Raw genomic sequence first — 23,459 nt, forward strand, 5'->3', positions numbered from 1 at the left:
GATTGCTTAGAATGTTGGGGAGGACATGAATTTCCCTGAATCTTCAAAAACCTGGCTAATGAAAAGGAAAGAAGGGCATTGAAGTGGCTGAGAATATTTGTGCATAGGTTTTTATTTGCTCAGGGCCATACCTTAAGTTGCCAGTTAATCATAATGAGCAATTTGTTTTGATTGGTGTTATATTCCTTCAGAATATCCTTTTGTAATAGAATTTCAACAATTCGTGTTCTTGCCAAACCCAGATTTTTGTTTCTGTTTTGTTATCTGTTGTTTCTGTTATTTGGAAATCTGAAAAGATCTGGTGTTTTCCTCTTAAAATATTGCTTTTGACATACAGTCCAACATCTGGAATCATAAAACTGAAACTTAGTGGTGTTTAGACTTCAGTGAACTGAGAAATGAAGAAAAGTCCATAAAATGTTAAACTATGACAGACTGACCTTCATTTCCAAGGTCATACTTTATTCGGGGAGAGGTCCCTTTTGCCCTAGGACTGCTTCTGACATAAGCTTCTGGCCTTGGGTAGGTCATACTGTTTTCCTTTTTACAAGGTGAGGAAGGATATTCAGTCTGATTATCCTTTTAAGATTGTCACTTTTCCAGGAAGCACTTTTCAAGAGCTAAATGTTTAAATTCCTAAGATTAAAATACAAATATTTTAAATATTGTTAGTCATATTTTGGGAGTTACTTCAGAGTGCACATTGACAAGTAGGATAGTAGGCTGTCAAAATGTTTTCCTAATACTTCAGCCACTAATGCATTGCAGTGTTAACTCGAGTCAGGATTTGAATTCTGCCTTTGTCACTAAGTACCTTGGGCAAATCATTTGACATATCAGAACTTTGGTTTTCTCATCTGCAAAATGACGGTGTTGAATTACATGACCTGAGGTCCTTCCAGTTCCAGATCTGTGAACTTTTGAATTCAGAATAGGAAATTAAATCCCAGTTTTCAGGAAGTTTATATTATGTTGAAAAAGATAAAATATCACATTTACACAAAAACTTAAAATGAATGACAAAGCAGTATATTTTAAAAACATGTGAAGTCTGCATATCAAATCTTGAAAGGATACACAATAAGCAAAAAATCAGGAAGACTTCCTATAAGGGGTAGACTTTGAACATTCTGTATAAACATGCATTTGTCTTTATATTCCTTTTTTTTGGGCTCTTCCATTATTTGGTTTCATAAGGGTGAAGGACTCTTGCATGGGAGCATCTTCCACAAAGGCAGATAAACAACTCATCTCTAACTTATATATCTTAAAGACCTGTTATTGGGAAGATAATTAGATGATTTGCTCACAGTCACACAGCTATTAAATATGGAGAGGCAGAGTTTAAGTTCAGGTTTCCCTGATTCTACCCCTTTATGTCTTTAAATGTTCTAGGAAAGATAGTTGTTTGATACAGTGATTTTTTTTTTTTTAGGCATTGGAGTTAAGTGACTTGCCCAAAGTCACCCAAGTGTCTGAGGTCATATTTGAACTTGGGTCCTCCTGACTCCACTGTGCTACCTAGCTGTCCTTATAATGATGTTTTGAGAGTAAAATTTGATTTCTCTTTTTTATCTTCCACAGATATGTATGACCAGGTTTTGAAGTTTGGAGCTTATATTGTGGATGGTTTACGTGAATGTTCTCAACCAGTGATGGTTTACATCCCTCCCCAGGCTGAACTTCGGGGAGGGTCTTGGGTTGTTATTGATCCCACAATTAACCCCCGGCACATGGAAATGTATGCTGACCGGGAAAGCAGGTACTTCTTCACTATTGGTCATGACTATAGACTTTCCTTTTCCTAAGGAACATTTAGCTATTAACAGAAATGCTGAATGTCAATTATTAGTGAAATTTTTCTCATTCCAAGCCTTTAGTTGAGATCTTCCCTTTTCTTTTGGCTGCCCAAAGCTTCTCGTTTCCTGTATCCTATTATTGAAAACTCGTGGACTCTGAGACTTCTAAATTCCTTAAAGATTGAGTTTTTAACACTCAGATAAGTGGGAGAGAACATTCTGATACTTTTGGTAAATTAAATTTCATAGGATTTTATGAGTTACAAAAATTTTAAACATCAGTAAAATCTCTTCAGTAAACAGAAGAGGAAGCTGAGGCTGGGGATGGGATTAAATAACAAGGCCAGGATAATTCACCTGGTCAATGACAAAGATAGAATTTCAATCCAGATGTTCTGACCTGAAATTCTGACTCCTTAAAAATCCATGTTACCTCTAATTCCCTACTGCTCTGAAAATTTGTTAAGCATAGGAGCATTGATTTTTCTCCATTTCTTCCACACATTCAGAAAAGGTCCCAAACTTCAGTTTCCTTACCTTAAAACTCTTCCTTGAGGACTTATAAGTTAGTCTTGCTTGTAAAGCATCAGGGCATTCAAATGTCAAGATTCCACATTTTAGGATTAACAGTTCTTACTTTTCTTAAATTCACATTACACAAATTCAGCTTTACATAAAGAATTCTAAAAGATAAATCTACATTCCACCTTCTCCCCAAAAAAACCTTGTTAGCTTTACTGCACAGTACTTTGTCTCCACTTCTGCACTCTGTAAAATCACAAAATCCATTTTAAAAAACAGTCTCTCCAAGTAAAAGAGGAACAGAATCAGGGGCAGGAGACCTCCAGCATTGAAAGAGACCTTTGTGTGCTCCGCCCATGTGTCCAACTTTTCTTCTGTCATCCACATTTGGGTCCTGCATGCCTGTCCCCACCCTTGCGTGATCCTCTTCCTGCTTTTGCATCTCTGTCCCTGGGCCCCATGTGTTCCTGAACTATGTGCTGGCCCCCTCCCTTCACAAGTGCAAGTCCCTTTTTGCCTCTGTTCCTCCATCCTTTCCCCACATCTACAGGCAAATTCATATTACATAAAAATCACTTTACATAGAAGTCTGCTGAATGGTCCACTTACATAAAGTGAGAATGTATGTACTTAAAAATATTGACTTTAACCCCAATTTCATATTGAATCTCAGACAAGCTGCCTGGCACATTTAGGTCTCAGTCTATTGAGTTTTGTAATAGATAGCCTAATACTAAAAGTACTGTTTAAGCTAGTGTTATCCTGAAGTACAACGTGTTCCCTTAGGTGCGTTGTTATAGCAGCCACTCCATGGCTTACCTGCTGTTAGCCCAGGATCTGTCTGATCAGGGTTCTGGCAGTCTCTGGAAGGAGAGTCATCAATGTTTCTTTTCCCTTCTTTCTGTGTGCAAATGGACTAACATTGAAGCCTCCTCATACAGTCTAGATGCATCTTGGTTCCTTATCACAGTGCATGTGTACGAGCATGTATGCATAAGGTTGGACACATGGGAAGAGCAGGCAAAGGTCTCTCTCATATTTGGTTTCATTTTTGGTTCAGGAAATTCACACTATTTGATTTTGCCCTTGTTAGTGGTGGGTGGTTGGTGGGATATACATTTTTCTTTCTTTGAGATGGAAGTTGAGCTGGCACTGTGATGAAAATTATTTAATTGCTTTTTGCCAATCCTTCTTCATACATTTCTCTTGTGCCTGTCTTTCTCCCTAAGGTTATTTTTTTAAACCACGGGTGGGTAGAACTATGATGAATTTCCCGATCCACATTTTGTGACCAGCAAAATTCTGTTGTCTCCTCTTTAAAATTTCACTCAGTTTTTGTTTTTGTTTTTTTTCTGATCAGAGGATCTGTTCTGGAGCCAGAGGGGACAGTAGAAATCAAATTCCGCAGAAAGGATTTGGTGAAAACTATGCGTCGAGTGGACCCAGTCTACATCCGCCTGGCCGAGCGATTGGGTATGTCTGACTTGCCTTCCTGGCAGCTCAATGAGCCATTCAGCTGATTTGTAATGAGGGCATTCATAGGCCAGGGGAAGAGGCATTGGAGCATTTGATCACATTCATGATCATCTTTATTTACTGTCTTCCATATGTTAAGAAACCTGCTAGAAAGAAATGCTCTGAGGATGTGTATGTATACAGCAGGTGGAAAAAATAAAGAGATTTAACTGTTCTCAACTAGTCCAACTCTCTAGGCTTGTAAATGTTAAATTAGAATCTTGCCATATCTGACCTTGAGTTACTATTAAATAAAAGAGTAAATTGGACAGAAGGTACATTAGCTTCTGTTCGTTAAATCACTCCAGACCTAGACTATGCAGCTTCCTGAATTCATCCTGCTCAGAGAAAATGGAAGGCCCTCTGTGCCAGAAGAGAAAGCTGGTTCCTAAAGCAGGAACTGTAGATAGATTTGCTCATAGTGTGCCTAGTGATTCATTGCACTAAGTAGTCACCTAATATGAGCTTATGGAGTGACTGGATGGAGCCCATTCCAATCAGCTGGATAGTTCATGCTCAGGATTGCCCCCTTGGTGACTTTTCCTTGGCACTTGACCCCATGCTATGCATGGACTGTAGTCAATCTCTTTTGTCCCACTACTTGCCACTAGGTCATAAGAACCTGAGACACCTCTGATACTCACCCCCCCACACACATACACACTCATTCACTCATCCCTCAGAAATCTGCTGCCATCCAGGGTTGTTGGGTTTTTTCCCTTCTTTCTTTCTTTTCCAAACAGGATAATTACTCCTCAACAACTCTCTACACTTTAATTAAAGGGGCTGCAGCACAAGAGCCAGTCCCTTACAACAGTACTCAGAGAAAGCTCTGAAAGCTTCAGTGCTGATAAGCATCTCTCTTAGATGGTTCATAATAGCTCCCAGCACTGGGCCATCATAGCTGTTGTTTTGCCACTAATTCTGTACAAAGGCAGCAACAAGATTGCAGGACACAGTGAATTGCATAATTTTTTTGTTTTTTTTTTTTGCTGGTTTTCTTTCTGGCCAATTTAAAATTTGTCAAAGTCGGTCTTCTTCTGGATCACTGCCCTTTGATATTTCGCGCACTCCATTTGCCACAAACAAGCCGCGGGGCCGCAGTTCATGCTGACTCTAGCAGAAGCAGAGAGGGCTCCATTTATCTTACACTGCTGGCTGAATTCTTACTCATTAACTGGGGGTTCACTGCCTCTTTTTAACCCCCGAATGGCTGTTATCTCTCTAGAGCAACTAGATGGTGGGAAGACAGAGCATTTGCTCTCAGACATGCATTTGTGGTAGAGAGGACCAGACTGGCTAATATTGTGGAAATAGGGATATTTGCTTTCTCTGGAAAGAGGCACTCTTTGCTCTTACCTTGACCCAACACTTTTCAGATCAAAGAAAGGAAATAGAAAAGAGATTCTCAAGTGCTTACTCATACACATTATTTGTTCAATATTTCTCAGGCAAACTAGGTGGCACAGTAGAGCACTAGATTTGAAGTCAGGAAAACGTGAGTTCAAATTCCACCTTAGATGTTTATTTATACTTTTGTTGCCACAGTTTCCTCATCTGTAAAATGGGGATAATAATGGCACCTACCTCATTAGATGGTTGTGAATAGACCAAATGAGATTACTTTAAAGCACTATTTATTTAAATGCCAACTATTATTTCTGTAATTTTTATTTTCTATTATTGATGAAGAAAACTGTGTTTAGGTTTGCTTAAAATAACAGCCTCATTCACAACCAGAAAAAATACAATTTTTTTTTCTACCTGATGCCCCCAAGCTCACTGTAAAGTCTGCTTTCTAGAACATGGTATCAGAATAGAAGTAAGGTTTGGCCATGCCCATTGGGTTGCCTTGGTTAAGCTGTGCTTTCATCTCTTTTCTTGAAACAATGCATGCATAACCACTTTAAAACCAAGACCAAAGGATTGTTGTTAGTCTGCTTTCTTCTTATTCCCTTTTATACATAAGGATAGAATAAAGCTAAAGCATAGACCACCCATCTATGAGCATATATTGTGTGTGATGTGCAGAATCCTGTGCTGGGACAGGATTATAGATGGAAAGCAGGAAGAGACCTCAGAGCTCAACAATTCCCAACCCTTCATAAGAGGCAAGGGACCTTGCCCAAGATCACACTGCTAACCAGTGTTGGGGGTGAAATTTGAACCCAGAGACCTTTTCATTGCACCATGCTGCCTCAAGGACATTATAGTCTCCAGGGAATATATATAAAACATAAACACAGGAAGGAAAATGAAAACAGAATATGAAATTATCATAAATGCAAAAAGCCCTGATAGAAATTGCATCCAGAAATGCTTTGAACTGCCAAGTGTGAGTGGTTTGAAATCACAGGGATTCTAAGCTTCCTTTCTTGTTCCTAAGAAAACTGGGACCATGGATGCTTAGGAGATTGGAGGCATTTACATTTTTCTGTTATTAAAGAAAAAGGATTGAAGTTATGCCTTCCATATTCTTTTCTTAGTTTGTAACTTCTCTTTATTGTTTCATTTGGTTATTTATTTGTTTGGTTTTTAATTGATATTTTGTTTTATTTTTCCAATTACATATTATGGGAGTTTTTCAACATTCATCCATTTGCATATTTATAAGTTACACATTTTTCTGCCACCCTCCCTTCCCACACCTCCCCTCTCAGTGGCAGTCTGGTAAAAATTGTACATGTACATTTGTGTTTAACATATATACATATTAATAATTTTGTGTGTGAAGAATTAAATTAAGACTAAGGGAAAAGAAAGAAAACCATGGGATGAGGAAGAAAAACATAAGTTTTTTGGTTTAATTTTTTTTGGTGGGAGGGTTGCAAGGCAGTAGGGTTAAGTGACTTGCCCAAGGTCACACAGCTAGTTAATTATTAAGTGTCTGAGGTAAAATATGAACTCAGGTTCCTCCTGACTTCAGGGTCGGTTCTCTATCTACTGACCATAGTCTACATTCAGATTTTATGATTTATTTTTTCCCCTCTGGATGTGGATGGCTTTGCCCATGGCAGGTCTCTCAGGGTTGTCCTTGATCTTTGAAAACTGAGAGAGGAGCTGTATCCATCATAGTTGATCAACTCACATTGTTTTAATATGAACAATGTTCTGTTGGTTCTGTTCCCTTTGCTCAGCATCAGTTCTTTTCAAGCTTCTCTAAAGGCTGACCACTCACCTTATGTCCCTTTTTACCACATGAGTGAATTTCAAAGCCTAGAATAATGATTCTGGTCTCCCTCCCAACTTGCCACTCAGCTGCTGGCTGGACCCCATATAACTTCTTTTTTTTTTTTTTTTTTTTTTTTTAGGTTTTTTGCAAGGCAAACGGGGTTAAGTGGCTTGCCCAAGGCCACACAGCTAGGTAATTATTAAGTGTCTGAGGCTAGATTTGAACCCAGGTACTCCTGACTCCAAGGCCGGTACTTTATCCACTACGCCACCTAGCCACCCCTTGACCCAATATAACTTCAACAAAAATTGTTTTCCTTTAGGAATTTGAAGTTAATTTCAAATAGGAAAATCAGTTTATTATGAAAAGGGGAAAAAACAGCTAAAGGGGTAGATATTATCTTATGTATCTTAATCTCTTTGCTATCACAAGGTAGTTACATAAACATAGCCTATATGTACTACTATGGCATGTTCCTAGATGCCTTCTAGCTTTCTGTGCATTGACTCTCTTGATGTTAACCAATAAGACTATATTTATAAATATATGCATCCTGATTGACTGAATTCAGAAAATATTCACTAAGGAGAATAAATAACTTATTTCAGAATTACAACTTTATATGACTTTTAGCATTTTAAATTAAAAGCAAGAACACCTTTTGGCAATTTCTTGGAAAATTGCTACTTTGGGGGATTTTGACTATGGCAGGGAATGCATGAAACAGGGTATATACTACCTTCTTTTTGTAGTAAAAAGAATTTCTAACTGAGAGACTGAATTGAGCCAAAACATTGGTCCCATACTAGCAGTCAGGCTGTAAGTGAAGAACAAGGTGTGGCTGTTTTATCTCTGCTGATTAAGAAAGCTAGATATTGTTGTGACCTTGCCTAGAAAGTAAGCCCCAGTCTCTCTGGAGTGCAGGTCTGTCTTCCAGGAAGGCAGTTCCTTTAAGTGGTCTGTGTTGCTTTGATTGGCTCTTATAAACTCTTTAACACAGTCAGAATTAAAACCACTGCTGAAGTCAGTCCCTCCTATCCAGTTGCTGTGACTAGAGGCTTTTTATGTCTAATGGCCTCTTGAGAATGCATGATCTGATCTCTTTTGGATATTAGTTATCCTGTTGGATTCAGAATGCAAAGTGACAAATCAAAATTAATCATGATTTCTTCCCCAACCCCTTCCTTCTTTCCAAAACAAAAGTTCATTAGGATTGGAAAACTGTTTATTAGAATCTTGCTCTGTGCTTAATAAATGATTGTTGATTGATTGCCAAGATTTATTGCTCACTCACCTCTGTGGTAGCTCCATTCCCAGGCAGCTGGGTTCTCTTTCACCAGCCACCTTGGATACTGCCTACATGGACTGCATCCCAGAAACATCCAGCACTGACATGGGCCAAGCACTATTCTTTGGCCTTTAGCCAAGGCATGAGTGTCTCAGCAATCACCAGTACTGTCCTCTGGTGTTTCTAATCTGATGGTAGCTATCATTCTCTCAAATATCCTTAAATCCCTTTTAGCTATTAGTCTGTCAGAAGTATTGTCAAAGATGAGAACTATCACATGTTTTGATATATGCAGATTGAGATCCAATTCACTCCTCAAAAAACAAAACAAACAAAAACAATTACTTAGCATAATCAAATTGGGGCTTACTTCAGGGAACACTTTATAGCCTTGGGAGAGTCCTGAAGAAAGAACTTTTTGTTTTCCAGAATTGTTTTACTGGCAATCATGACTCAGAAACCTGAGGGGTTTTATTTTGTGGCTTTGCAATAGTATTGTTATGGTTTTGGCCATCTACTTTGCAAGGCAACAAGCATTTTGGGGTGACCATTGAGCTGGATCAGGCTCGAGGGAACAGATTGACTTGGATGGGAAAAAAAATTATTGAAAATTATTGTATTGTGGGGCGGCTAGGTGGCGGAGTGAATAGAGCACCGGCCTTGGAGTCAGGAGTACCTGGGTTCAAATCTGACCTCAGACACTTAATAATTACTTAGCTGTGTGACCTTAGGCAAGCCACTTAACCCCATTGCCTTGAAAAATCTAAAAAAAAAATTATTATATTGTTCCTGGGAAGTTACAGGCAGTGAGGAAATTGCCTAGCTCCACATCTTTCCTCTTCTCAATACTGCAATTGCTGTCACAACAAATGCCTGGAAGCATTTAATCTCTGATGTTCAGAGTTCTCTTCCGGGTCTTAGCCTTTCATTTCCCCCCTCCCCTACTTTGCTGTACCATAGACCCAACATTGCAATTCAAAAGTCTGCTCCCCTAGAACTCTGCTTCCTAAAACTCTCTAAACCACAGTACCCACCTTGACTGCTCTGCCACTATTTGTATTGTTTTCCCTCTATTTCAACCCCTTGGCTTCCAGAAAAATCTTCCTTTCCTCCTATTAAATATGAAAAGAAACACACACATAAGAAATAGAGATGGATTTCAGTAAGATGATAGATAGATAGATAGATAGATAGATAGATAGATAGATAGATAGAGATCGAGATATTTACATGATAGTTCCCATATAGGTTTTTTATGTTTCTTGTAACCCTTAAAAGTACTCAAACTCCAAGTTAAGATTCCACTGACTAATTAAAATGTAAACTCTTTGAAGGCTTTTGTTTTTACACTGTACCCAATCCTTAGCACAGAGCTTGATAAACATATAGTTTTTATATGCTAATACCCACACCCAAGGAGCAGTACCTTTTTCTCCCCTAGTTTTTATAGTATGTTAGCCATGTGGCAATGTGGTGGGCAGCACCTGCACTGGGCCCGATGCAGGTAAGGATAGGAAAGGACACCAGGGTCCTGATAGGATAATGTGGGACATTATAGTGTTTTCCCCCCATCCTTACTTGTTAGCAGCAGTTTAGATAGCAGATCATCTCTTGATTCAGAAGTTTGATGCAATCAGAGTAGAAGCAGTAGACAATTTTTTTGGAGAGAAGGGAGAGAGACATTTTAGTCCAGTTCTACATAAAAGCGTTGGGGCATGCCTCACCCAAAGAGGTGTGGCCCATGATCCTTCAGTACCATCTTCTCCATCATTACTTTAATCAAGAAAGTTTTGGTGCTCTCTGAGAATTTTGGAAGTTTTCATCACAGGACACTGCCTATCTCCACCCCTCCAGCTTCCACTCATTGAAATCCTGGTGGGGTCTGCCTCACTTGGGGGTAGGAATGGCTAGTGAGAGCATTTAATGGGGTACAAATGTGCCCCCAGACTAGTTAATCCAGAGGAATTTCAAAAAGGAACACTAATCAAGGTACCAGGACCTTGCATGAGAAGTGGTGTAAAAGCTTATAATTGAGCTAGGAAGCCACTTCCAAAGAAGTATCCAAGGGGAAGGGACAGGTTGTATTCCTGACATGGAAGGTGGCCTATGCAAAGGCATGCTGAGATCAGGGAATAATGAGGAACCCATTTGAGTTGGAATGAGATTTGGAACAATATGGATCAGATTGGTAAGGTCAAGGCAAGCTTTTTGGCAACTCTAGAAATGTGAGGAGAGGCATGTGTGCTTTATGGTTTTATTTCCTTGTATGTAAGCTTTTGTGTTTGTTAGAAATGACTACACAGAGGAGCAGTGGAGAACCATTACCTGCAGAACTAGGCCTCCATTCTACCCAGAACCTTTAACCCTCAAGAGGTTAAAAATCTCTTGAAGGATCGGATCCCTAGATTTCCCTGTAAAAAAATTAACTTGCAAAAAACATTTGTCTTTATTCAGGTGTTCCCCACATTAACGAAAAGCAGATAGAGAAAAATTTGAATTTATAAAACACAAACATTGGGAGAGATTATTCCCATTATGTAAGAGTTATTTGCTTTACTAGAGGATTCACAGCAGGAATCCTTTAAACAGCTCTCCTCAGGCATTTAAAATATTTCATTTATGCAAAGTTGTTCAAGAACACTGAAAGTGAATAAAATAAGGCCCACCTTTTTATGTCTAGAAACAGGTTCTTTCCTATCTTCGATAAACATATGTATGTTTATCATATATCTGAATAAGATTTACACTAAAAATCTCACAAAGTATGAACTTCAGTACTTGTTACCTTAATTTCAGAACTTAAGAAATTAACTTATTCCTCATTTGAGATGGAGTTTTAAAACTAGGCTTGGTACTTGCACAGTCTCTTTTGCAAAATGCTTTTCTTTTTTGACACAGTAAATACTGTACCCTCTGTAGACTAGAGCTCCAGGTGTGTAGCATGATTTCTGCAAGAGCACAAAAAGCAACTGGCTGGTCTTATAGGGCCCTATGCCCTGGTGCCCCATGCAGTGGTGAATTGAGTGACTGCGCGTGTTAACACTTCTCAGTTTGACATTGATTCAGATCTACTCCTCTGGGGTAGACTCCTATTGTAGGAGTCAAACATTAACCTCATCCTGAAGGATGTAATGGGGATGAAATAGTAGAGGATAGTAGATGGGTAAGTGGAGCTCATCTTCAGTCTCCTAATCCAGAGGCACCTCGAGAGCTGGTGGGTTATGAACATTTGCTCAACTTCTGCTCTGTGTTCCACTTTTTGCATTTACTTTTAAATTAAATTGAAGAACTGGGGATGGGGGGGTGGAGAATTTAGGGAGATGGGGGGAATAACATGGTTTTTTTCCCTTATTCTCTTTCCTCCCTCCTCTTATATACCATTGTCATCAACCTTTAGGAGTAGGATTCTAGAAGAGACTTTTCTCTCCACTGAGAGTACTTTTGGCCCTCCCCACCTTTACCATCCCCAATGCACACACAAAACTTGCTTTCCTAAAAACCCTGAGGCTCCCAGATCTGGCTAGAAAAGAAAGAAAACCATTCCAAGATATTTAATTGTGCAGGGGGCTTACAGGATTGATCGAGAGCTTAGCTTTTTACAATAGCCCAGTGAATAAGAAATGCTTCTGACAAACGATCAATGATAGGATAATCACTCTTTATCCCCCTCCTCATTCTTACCTTCTTTCTTTCAGGAGAACAGGGTTCAGAAGTCAAAAATCTTTATAGACGCTGCTTTTAAATTAAGCAGAAAATGGACATTGACATATTTGTTAATCTCCCCTAAATCATTACGGGGCTGGCTGCTTTACTGGTTCGTAGAAAGTGGTATACAGTATGGAATGCAGAAGAATTCTGATTTAAAAGCAGTCTTTTACTTTTGGAAAAAAACTTATTTTTAAAATTTCTTTTTCTTTAAAAAAATACAAATCCTTGTTTTGTATTTTTTAACATGTACTTTTTGGATATTTCTTTTGTTTTAATCTTCCTTCACTTTGGTAATTTGATTGAGATAGGCCATGAAGCTTTGGTCAGAGGTATTAAAGCTGATTGGGAGGATGTGTCATCCCATTGAAGAATAACTATTGATCTTCTGACCTGGTAAAATTATGAAATTTTTTTCATCTTTGTTTTATAAAACCATGTTATTTTGGCCAAATCTGCTTAAATAAGGAGCTAATCATCTCTGAATGAGATGATTAACCTCTGCTCAAAGAGCAGCTTGAGTAATCTAACAGTGTATGTCTCTTGAATTCCTCCTATAAGGATAAGAGTCCCCATCTTGCCCCTTTTCTGGTGAGAAGAACCGGATTCCCTCAAAATCCCACCTCTGCCACACAGTCTTTCTTCTCCATAGCAGGGCCTTGGACAGCTTAACCAAGGAGCAATCTTCTTAGAAAGTGCTGTCACTTAGAGTTAAGCATGCCCTTACATAGGAAGGAATATAAGGGGTTATGAGCTCCTTGTGTGGTTATCAAGTGAAGACATAACAAGAAAGATGCTCCCTCAAAAGACCTGTGACTTCATTTTTTTTTTCATCCCTAATCTCTTGGGAGAAGAAACAGATTTCTTCAAGGCCTGCCTATGGAATAGGAGTGAGTTGGAGATTGCATAGAGATTGTCTCAACATTAAATGCAACTTTGGAAATCAGCCTCTTCATTAGGTTGCAGGAGAAGATTCTTCAGTTTCATATTTTTGTTTTATAAAATCAAAGTGAAACCATTTTCAGGACCCATTCTGTATGAATATAGGTAATACAGGAGAAACTTGGACTTCTCATGCCTCGTTTGCCCTCAGAATAAGTAGTCAGGCAATGACAACTGTTTCAAGAGGATTTTTAAATTAGAAAATCATAGCTCAGAGATTTGGCAGAAGGACAGTTGTCTAAATATCCCCTAAGTGGGCTGAGTTTAGATCTGCCGAAAGAAATAGATTTCTCCACTTCCTGAAAGCTGCTACAGAATTTTTAGCACAATCCAACCCATTGCTTATGCTCAAGCTGAGGCTTACAACAGAAGATCATTAATGGCTCTCATGGAGAGCAAGAAAGAATTGTTAGTCTTGGGCTTTTTTCACTATAGTTAAAAAATAGTCATTGATCTTAAAGGGAAAAAAGTCAACTTGGGTAACAAAAACCCCATAGAAAAATGAAAGGATGTCCTATAGATTCATCTCTGTTCTGCTAACATTTGTTTATTCATAAAACTGGCTCTCATAACAGCCCAAGGCTGTTCATGGAGTATGATTCATAGTAGCATAAACAACGAGGACTTTCTTCAGATGGCAAGATTGAAATAGACTTTTCTCTCACACATCCCATCACCTGTAGCCATGTATTTATTTGTCAGCTTTGGTGACAAAGTACCTCGGGTCTTCTCTGATGCTGGGAGCTGTCACCTATTGCTCCTTCAGTCGAACTCGACCTTCCACACTAGGCAAGTGGCTAAATTTTCAGTATTGATTGTAGGCCCCATTCTGAGATTAATTAAGATGAAAAGCACAAACTATCAACACCTCTACTAGGAGACCATTGATTTCTGAAGAGGCTTTCCTCCATATAGGAGATTCCACTCCACCCCCACCCCCACCCCATACTGTTGCATCACAGCACCTTATGCTTGCAGAGCTCAAGTCCCTGGAAGAGTTGTTAGGTGGTCAATGTGGTAGTGTGTTCTTTTCTTTCTTGGCCCAGGAGCAAGAATGATTTTATCATTCTGATCAAGAGCTGACCTAGTGAATAATAGCTAATACAATGAACTGCCATCAGACATGTTTATCTGACTTTCATTTTATTGGATTATATTAATTTGAGGTCACTCAAATTAACTAAAAAAAAAATTATAGTTTCCAAAAGAGAGATTAGTGCATATATAGCAATATACTAGCAAGTTTAAGAGAGTCATTCAAACTAGAATAAAATTTGGTAGCTGTTGAGGGCAGGCATAGAGAGACATAACTGGCTTCAGCTAAAAAAAAATTAGGCCATTTACCTATACTTTAGCAACATTTGACTGCTATTCTCATGGACGACAGAACCAGTCTGTTCTCATAAGTTTGGGGAACAGAGGTCTTTGTAATCTCTTTCCAACCCCAGCATTGTAAGCATCTTGAGGGCAATTTATTGTTCATTTTTGACTTATACTCAATGATTAGCACAGCAGCTGAGCATAAATGCTTGTTGATAAATGGATGGTAGTAGGGCCAAGTTTCAGTGAAGGCATATCTCAGCCAAGGACCAGCTGTAGACCTAGCCTAGAGTAACCAAGGGAACTGCTCCACAAAGAACATTACCTAAATCAGACCCTGCAATAAAAGGTGGAATCACTGTTTTAATGATTTCTGAGGACAAGAATATATAGTTTCAAATTTTATGATCCAGAGTGATAGTTTTGTTTCTGTGTGTCCTTTAGAGAATCCAAAGAGCTTTTGAGTTTCAGCTGCTTGACTTAAAGAATATACTGCCTTTGGCACTGTAGAAAGAAATGTAAATTCTGCCAAACAAATCTGTAGGCCAGATACTGAGCTCAGAAAGAAGGTTAGGTTGACTTTGATTTAATGCAGAGAGATTCCTCGTCATCATGGAGTATGATGGGCAGGTTTATCTAATTGTAGGCACCCCAGAGCTAAGCCCAGCTGAGCGGAAGGAGTTGGAGAGCAAACTGAAGGAACGGGAAGAATTCCTCATCCCCATTTATCACCAGGTAGCCGTGCAGTTTGCTGACTTGCATGACACACCGGGCCGGATGCAGGAAAAAGGTGTCATTAATGTAAGTATGATGGCTGCCTTCTTCCTGACTGTCAGAAACCCATGGATGTGGGTGTCATCCAGGTGACCCCCATGCTCACTACACAATGGCAAGATGGACGGGGCCCTGCCTGCCCAGTGATTTTTTCAGTTCTCAAATTCTTTGGTGTGGTTCCCCCTTCTACAGTGAACATACTCAGAAATGACTTTATAATTTTTGAATTAGCTCCCTGTTTTAAGAAGGGTGGGAATGGAGTTATTTCTGCCAACATCAGGGCTGGTTAGAGCTATTAGATGATGATGATGATGATGATGATGATATGAATAACTAATCTATAAATGGAGGGCTTGAAGGTTTGTAGAAAGCTTTGCAAATATGATTTCATTTGATCCTCATTTCAATCATGGGAGGCAGGTATGATTGTTTTCCCATTTTGCAGATAAGAAAACTGAGGCCTAAAGAGCTTAAATGATCTGCCCAGGATCACACAGATAGGAAGTGATACTCTGGTTTTTCTGACTCTAGACCCAGCATTTTCTTCACTGACTGCCTCAATGCTTTCTGCTGTAGAATGTCTTAGGACTTAGAGCTCTAGGAAAGCCACTAATTCAGATCTGATCTGCATGCAAGGCAGTTTAGCCATGTCTACTAAAAACCAATTATTCACTGTTTGTTTCTCTGGTTGTACAGGCTCTTAGCTAGAATGTCTCCGCCACATGTCAGTCAAGTGTTTGCTTGGCTCGTTGATGTGCAGAAAGTAACAGTTTTCACTCTGTCCTGGGATAAGAGGCAGGGGCTGCAGGGAAGCGGGGGGTCTGGAGCTCCTAGTGAGCTGTCAGCTGCTTCCTCTCTCAGCAGTGGCCTTGTTTTTCCGTTCCTGGATAGTTATTGGAAGACACAGAGTTCAGCACCAGAGAGGACTTGAGAGTCCTCCTGCCTTGCCTTTGATAGAAAAACAAGACCAGATTGGGGTTGGAATGATTTCTCTCTTGTTTCACACAGGACATTCTAGACTGGAAAACATCCCGTACCTTCTTCTACTGGCGCCTTAGGCGGCTGCTCTTGGAAGACTTAGTGAAGAAGAAGATCCATGCAGCCAACCCAGAGCTGACAGATGGCCAGATCCAAGCCATGCTTAGGCGCTGGTTTGTGGAGGTGGAGGGAACAGTGAAGGTGAGAAGCTGCCCCAGTCCCAGCCACAAGAGTAGTCTTGGGGCCTGCCCTTGAACTCTGCCCTCTCCTTCCACTTTAGGGTAGTGGGAGCTCAGGCTTTTCTTCAGATTCTGATGCAGGGAAGCCAAAGCCTGTGGACCCCTTCTTGGGTAATATTTAATGCCTGCTTTCATAATTAAAGGAAGTGCTAAATTTATTAGAGGTTGAGGAAAATAAAGAGGGAACTTTTTCCAACCAGGTTTACAGACTCCCTAAAATCTACCTGAGAAGCATGTTAAGAATCCTTGCTGTAAAGGAAATAATGTGGTCTTTAAGCCACCTTTACTTTGCATTAACCAGTTATAAATCCTGTCTCTTCTCAAGGAGTGTGTGAACTGGGTGAGTATCCATTTATTGAGACCCCAAAGAAAACATACTTTGTTAAGAGAATACCTGAATGGAAGCAGGTATCTTTCATAATAAATGAATTTCTTTATGCTGATTGACTTAACTTCCAAGTTGTTTTATTGTCTAGACAAGATATAACCTTGACTTTGCTCTGATTCCCTTCCTTTTGCAGGGAAAATAAATAGTTATATTCACATATTTTAAAAATGTAACTTATATTCATAAACATAACACACTTGAGAACAGGTGGTACCTATGGTCATATCATATCATATCATATTGGGACTTCTGCTGAGGTGGCACTTGTGTTTGCAAAGCAGGTTTCCCTATTTGCACTTATTTTCATGGCTAGAGTGACACTGTCCATTATTAGAATGCTGTTTGTCTGCTGACATTTTCAAAATGAAACAATGAAATGTTAAATTTGGATTGAAGGAATAATTTAGTTCTGTTTTTAACATTAATTGAGGGCAATAGTTTGTTTTAAAATAATTAAGCTGCAATTATAAAAAAGTTACTATGTATAAATATTCCTAGTTTAAGTTGCGGTCACTTAGGGTTATCATAATTGAGTACAACAGTTGTTTCATGTCTGCTGGCAGTTTCTACAGCAAGTTGAGTTTGAAAGCCAGGCAAGTGTAAAATCGAGGTTGTTCTCGAGTTAAGAGTAGCCAGCTAGGTAAATGGAGTGTGTGCTTGTTGCCAGGAAAGGTCTCCTTTGCTTTCCTACTGCATTAGTCACTAATGGAAGAGCATGGCTTCACTAGGCACTGGAAGTGAGTATGATGGGAGTAGAGAGGGGTGCTTCAGATGCTCCCTAGAGCTCTTTCTTCTGGAGGGTTAAGGATCTGAAGAAAGAAGTCGCTTCTATCTCTCTCCACAATGATGACAAGAAATGCTTGCTGTTTGTTCCCTTGCTGCTAGTACTGAAGTAAAATACAAAGGGCTTCACAAGTCTGCTAGCTTGTGAATTGACAACTTTAGGGGCCAAGAACATAGAAGTCAGTGTAGCCAAAGCATGAAGGCCCCAGGAGAAATAATGAGGAAAATGAAGGTATTTTGTGTCACATCCTCTTTCCATTATTCTCATCTACATCATCTGCAAGATATTGAAGTAATCAAAAGCTAAAAGTCTGTTAAGTTTGATCCAGACCTTGTCTATTCAGAGAGAAGAGAAAAGGTCTTAGGAGAGGGGCAGGGGATAGGTAGAAGCGGGACTGAGGAAGGAAAATAGACTAGTATCAGGGCAAATGATCAGAATCCCCTTCTGCATCCTACCAGAGAAATTCTGTTTTTGGAGCTCACTTTTTGGTGTGGAAGGAAATCTTCCTTGTCTTTTTTTTTTAAGGTTGCTTTTTTTTTCAAGGCAATGGGGTTAAGTGGCTTGCCCAAGGCCTCACAGCTAGATAATTATTAAGTGTCTGAGGTCGGATTTGAACTCAAGTCCTCCTGACTCCAGGGCCAGTGCTCTATCCACTATGCCACCTAGCCACCCCCACTGCACCACCTAGCCACCCCCACTGCATCACCTAGCTGCCCCACTGTACCACCTAGCCGCCACCCTTCCTTGTCTTTTTGAGGTCACTTTTGGGATATTATAAGATGATTTCTACTTCCTCAGGAGGAGTATGAGAAACTTTGCCCAATACAATGCTTGATACAAAGACTAGTTGGAAAAAAGTTTCCTACCACAGCAGGTGGAAAGACACCCAGAGTAGGGCTGGGAAAAGGACCTGTGGGTGCAGGCCAGCACTTTGAGGCCTGTGTGATTGGCTCTTCCTAGACTTCTATCCACCCTTTACCTTTGTTTAGGAATAGACAGTTTGAAAATGCAATAACACTTAAATGGAATAGTTTTAACATTTTAGTTTTCCTTTTAACATTTTAGTATTCCTTTGAGGAATCTGTTGGAGTGATACCATAGTGATACCATTTGAATGTCCTGGTGCAAGGAGGATCACATTTATTATTGGTAGTTGCTGTCTTTCGTTATTATTTGCAGTGAGATGCTGCCATTCCTACTTATCAAAAACCTATTTTGGAAAATGAATAATTACACACCCATTATCTCTTTGCTTTCCAGCAATTGAATAGCTGGTGGTATTTATTCCCATTTCACAGAATGGTCATTTGCCCCTGAACATATGATGTCTGCTCGAACTGGGACTAACTCTTCTTTCTACTACGTGGTCCAACATTAGAGTTAAGGGGAAAAAATGAATCTAACATCACAAACTAAAATTATACAATTTGTTTTGATCAGTTGACTGCCCAGTTGCCTTATTCCAGCTCCCATCTGGAAAGCAAATGGAATTGAATGGATCTTGGGGCAGGTAGGGAATGCCACATCTTCCTCAGCTGGTAAGGTTTGACCTATTTTATCATTGTCCTTAGAACCTGGGGTACAGGTGAAGATTAGGGGAAATAAAGGAAGAAAGATGAGCTAGAAAGCTCCAGCTAGCAAGAACCACATTAGGTAAATTGACAGGGAAGGAGAGCCTCACCAGACCTACTCCCACATCTCTCTTCTGCTGGCTTTCCTCACCAGACCTACTCCCACATCTCTCTTCTGCTGGCTTTCATGCTCTTGCTTCAGCAATTGTAAAGAAACTAGTTGCATGATTTGGGAAAAATCATTTCACCAAACATCAATTTCATTTTCTGTAAAATGTAAAGAAAGGGGAGACCCTTTTATAAATTTCTAAATTCTAAATTTCACTCATTGGAGAAGAAGGGCAGGTGCCCCATATGTTGGAATTATATGTCCTAGACTTGGAGACCAGGAGAGAGCTTATCAGCTATCCTGTTTAAGTAATACTTGGAATGAAACTTTCCAAATAGTTCATTTAGATTTAATGAGATATGCTAATAACTGAAACAATTAGTGAGGTCAGCTAGTGTTTTTAAAAGATACTTATCTGTTACTGCACAAGGAGATAGCAACAGATAAGTGTCTATTCAACATTTGTAGGACCTATTGGGATTATTTATAGTAATTCAAAGTGATTAAAAATTTTTAAAGACTGTTTTTGCTGTAAAACAAAGTAGTTCTCTTTAAATCAGAGTTGAGAATAGTCCTTATGTGACAGACTTGGAAAGAGGCCTTAGATGCAATATAGTCCAACAACCTTATTTTACAGAAGAGGAAGCTGAGACCCAGAGATAAATTGTCACCCACAGAAATATGTTGATAGACCTGAAACCAAATCCCCAATGTTCTGCCTCTCAAACCCTGTGCTCTCCTGTGCTTCCCCTGCAGGCAGGATCAGAACTGGCTTACTACCCAGGGCTAAAACAAGTAGCCCATTCAATAGGGAAAGAATTGATTATGATATCTGGTGTCACAGACTGGAAAAATAAAAAGGTTCTACTAAATGTTTGCAGTTTGAGGCTGTGTTTGATCCTACTTTTTTTTTTTTTAGATTTTTTTCAAGGCAATGGGGTTAAGTGGCTTATTAAGATTTTTGCTTCTCAGACACTGGCCAGGAATTGAAGTTAAATTTTGTCAGTTTGGCAGTGAGGATCCAGCCGACCATAATTGGTGGTTAGCTCTTTTTAAAAATATAATGCATGGGGGTGGCTAGATGGTGCAGTGGATACAGCACCGACCCTGGAGTCAGGAGGACCTGAGTTCAAATTCGACCTCAGCCACTTAATAATTACCTAGCTGTGTGGCCTTGGGCAAGCCACTTAACCCCATTTGCCTTGCAAAAACCAAATAAACAAACAAACAAACAAACAAACAAATAAATAAATAAATAAATGTGTGTGTATATATATGTGTGTGTGTGTGTGTATACACATACACACATATAATGCTGATGTTTTATAAAAGGGATAAACTAAAAGAACAACTTGATGTATATTACGATACTATTTCTGAATTTGTTTTTGTTTATTCTTTGTCTTTTTAAAGAAAAATGTCTAAATTAAACCCAACACTGGGGTTAAAAAGGGGGAAGAATGAACAGTTTTCTCCAGAGGGTAACAAGCTTTCCAGGGTCGTATTTGAGCATCTTTAGAAGCGGGCATCTCGTTAGCTAATACATTACACCAATCAAGAAGAGTTATCTTAAGCCACAATTAATCTGTTCCCTGGCATATGTTGATAGGAAAGCATCATGCTGTTACTTAATTAAAAGCAAACGGATTAAAAATGATTAATAAGAGTATTAAATATTCTCCTAGACTAAAAGCTTTGGGATTCTTGGGTAAACCTAGCTCTTCTCAGGTCTGAAACCCAGGAAGCATTTTCTGATTTTTTTTTTTCCTCCCATGAAATCTTCATAAGCATTTGGCTTTGTATGCAGGGGGCATGCATTGGAATCCCAGAGCAGCAAGGCAGCAACCAAAAAAAAAGTGTACTACTGAAACGTGAAAGTTTAAGTGACATTATATATAGGAAAAATATCAGAAGTGGTATTTATGGAGCATGAGACAACTTGGGAAGTGATGTTCTATTGACTTAAGAAAAAGTTGTAAAATAACAACTGATCAAACAACAGTCATTTTATTAGGGCTTCTAGTGTGCAACTCTCTCATAAGTGCTAAGGAATAGATAAAATTTCAGCAAAATAATCCCAGCCCTCAGGGAGTTTACAGTTAAGTAGGAACCTACCAAGCCATGTGTATGGGGGAGGGGTATGCATAGTTTTCATACACAGAAAAGTACATCATTAGAGAGCTAGAAAGGAGGGTGTCTTCCAAGGTTCCAGGAGGAAGATCATTATCAACCAGGTGGATTAGGGAAAACTCCATAAAGGAAGTAGTCTTTAGAGAACAGGAAGGGCCAGCAACAAGGGAAGATGGAGAAAGGTACTCACCTTTCTGAGGTGAGTCCTGAGCTTGGAAAGAGGAGGGAAGTAGATTTCCAAGAGCTGGAGAACATAGCCTGCATTTCTTGGTTAGGTATAGAGCAGGTGCTTAGGAAATATCTGAGAATATCATATATGGAATACCCTGGAAAGGGTGGTTGGAGTCAGTATGTGGAAGAAGGGCCTCAAGTGACAGGCTTGGAAGTTTGAATTTTGCTTTGAAGATCTCCTCAAACCGCAGGAGTGAGGTTATGAGGTGAAGGGATCTCCTCCATAGAGTGGGCAGAATCCCAGCCTGCCTGCCCTCTTCACCAGCTCATGAGTGCTCAGATGCCAAAAAGAGCCTCTGTTTCGTCATCAATAAAAGGAGGATTGTTTTCATGAGGGCTAAATGAGTTAATGTCAATAACCATACAGGCATAGGAGCTTTTTGAGTAAATATGTAAGCTGGAATGTTGGAAGGGAAGAGGAACCAAATCATTTGTTTGTGTTTTAGATCCTATCCAGAAAACATCAAAGGGAGTATCAGGAAGTGTACACACTTTTGACCTTGAGACAAAAAGACCTAAATTCAAATCCTTCCTTTGACAAAGAGTGATAGTATGTTACCCTAGGAGCTCTGAGAGCATAAGCTACAGAAACAGTTTTAACCTTTATTGGTTGAAGAAGATTCCTCATTCCAGAATTTCCTAGGTCCAGTACCTGTCATTATCCTTATTCTAAAAAAAAAAAAATCAAGTATTTCACACCTATTATCTATAGTTCTGGTATTCTTAGAAGGTAAAACTCTTGCCCCATTTTTCAGATCTGGTTAAGTGACAACTAAAAATTATGGGGTCCTTCTCAGGACTGGCCTTTCTGTATTATGAGACTACAGTTAAGGTTCAAGAACTTTAGACAGTGTCTGTAAAAACAAAACAAAACTAAAAAGTTTCCTTAATGATTTTTTTTTTTTTTGATTTAAGGAAATTGACAGCACTGATTTTAGGGTCTGACATGCTGCGTGTAAAATGTTGGCAGAGGGATATTTTAGAAATTTGGAAAAATAGATTTGATTTAAACTCTCTCTACTTCCTGGCTATTGCAGATGGGATTGAGTGTTAGATAAGGGATTACAGATTTTAAGAAAAGAATAATAAATGGCTAGAAAATACTCTAGGACTCATAGTTTCTAGTAATTTTTCTGTGTGGCTCTGGTAGTGAAGTTGATAATGGCCATAGAGTAAAAGTCATAGCCTGGTATTTAATGACTTATAAGCAGAGATCTCACAGCCAAGTCTCTAGCCTCAAAGCCACTGAGATTCACTAAATGCACCCACCTATTAAATTATAGTGCTTAGCTCATTGTCATTCTGACTTTGACTTCGTTAGTGATAACCGAGAAGGATAGCGCACCTTTAAATGACGAGCTTTGTGTTTAATTACCCAAACAAAATGACATAAATATGAATGAGCCCTAATGGTGGTACTTGGTTTTCCGGAAGCCATTAACAAAATGATTCCTAAATGGTTTGTAAAGAAAATGAGAGGAGAAGAGAGCAACGAGAAGGCTATTAGGCTTCTAACACACTCCTGAATTATTATGTAGTCAACTACCTAGCAAATATCCAGCTAAATGATCTTGCAAAGGAAAAAAAAAAGTGAAGTAGTTTGTTGAGATATTCATGGCTATAGGTGTCTTGACCTCTTTTGATACTCACATCGATACCAAAGTGGGAGTTAGATATCTAACCAGTTGGTGGGCTCGACACTAAGGGCTGGACTTGCATGATGGCAGCAGTAAGATGCACTCCCTGAGTAGGATGAAAAGAGGATCACGCAACAGCAAGGTCAGGGCCTGCTACAATGAAGCTCTTCACTCCACCTTAGCTGTGGTCATGTTACCCTTTGGACAGGCATATGGATGAATGGCTGTTGATTTGTCAGGACAAACCATTGAGACCTCAGAGAAAAGCCCCATGATTTTTGGTTTGGTTTGTTTTTTCTTTTTTTTACATTTTTCTCTCATCAGAGAATAAACACTTTGTAAATCACTGCTATAA

General features: G+C 39.3%; 1 protein-coding gene across 9 annotated transcripts in view; it reads left to right on the forward strand.

The window, feature by feature from the left end:
* ACACA (acetyl-CoA carboxylase alpha) overlaps positions 1-23,459 on the forward strand; it is a 277,310-nt gene that overhangs the window by 250,081 nt on the left and 3,770 nt on the right. For all 9 annotated transcript variants that reach the window (XM_074223508.1, XM_074223498.1, XM_074223501.1 and 6 more), the window contains 4 exons: positions 1,585-1,762; positions 3,682-3,794; positions 14,910-15,064; positions 16,046-16,216. In XM_074223508.1, the coding sequence (XP_074079609.1) occupies positions 1,585-1,762; positions 3,682-3,794; positions 14,910-15,064; positions 16,046-16,216 (617 nt within the window). The remainder of the gene's footprint in view (positions 1-1,584; positions 1,763-3,681; positions 3,795-14,909; positions 15,065-16,045; positions 16,217-23,459) is intronic.

The sequence above is a fragment of the Macrotis lagotis genome, chromosome 2 (assembly GCF_037893015.1).
Source record: "Macrotis lagotis isolate mMagLag1 chromosome 2, bilby.v1.9.chrom.fasta, whole genome shotgun sequence".
Lineage (NCBI taxonomy): Eukaryota > Metazoa > Chordata > Mammalia > Peramelemorphia > Peramelidae > Macrotis > Macrotis lagotis.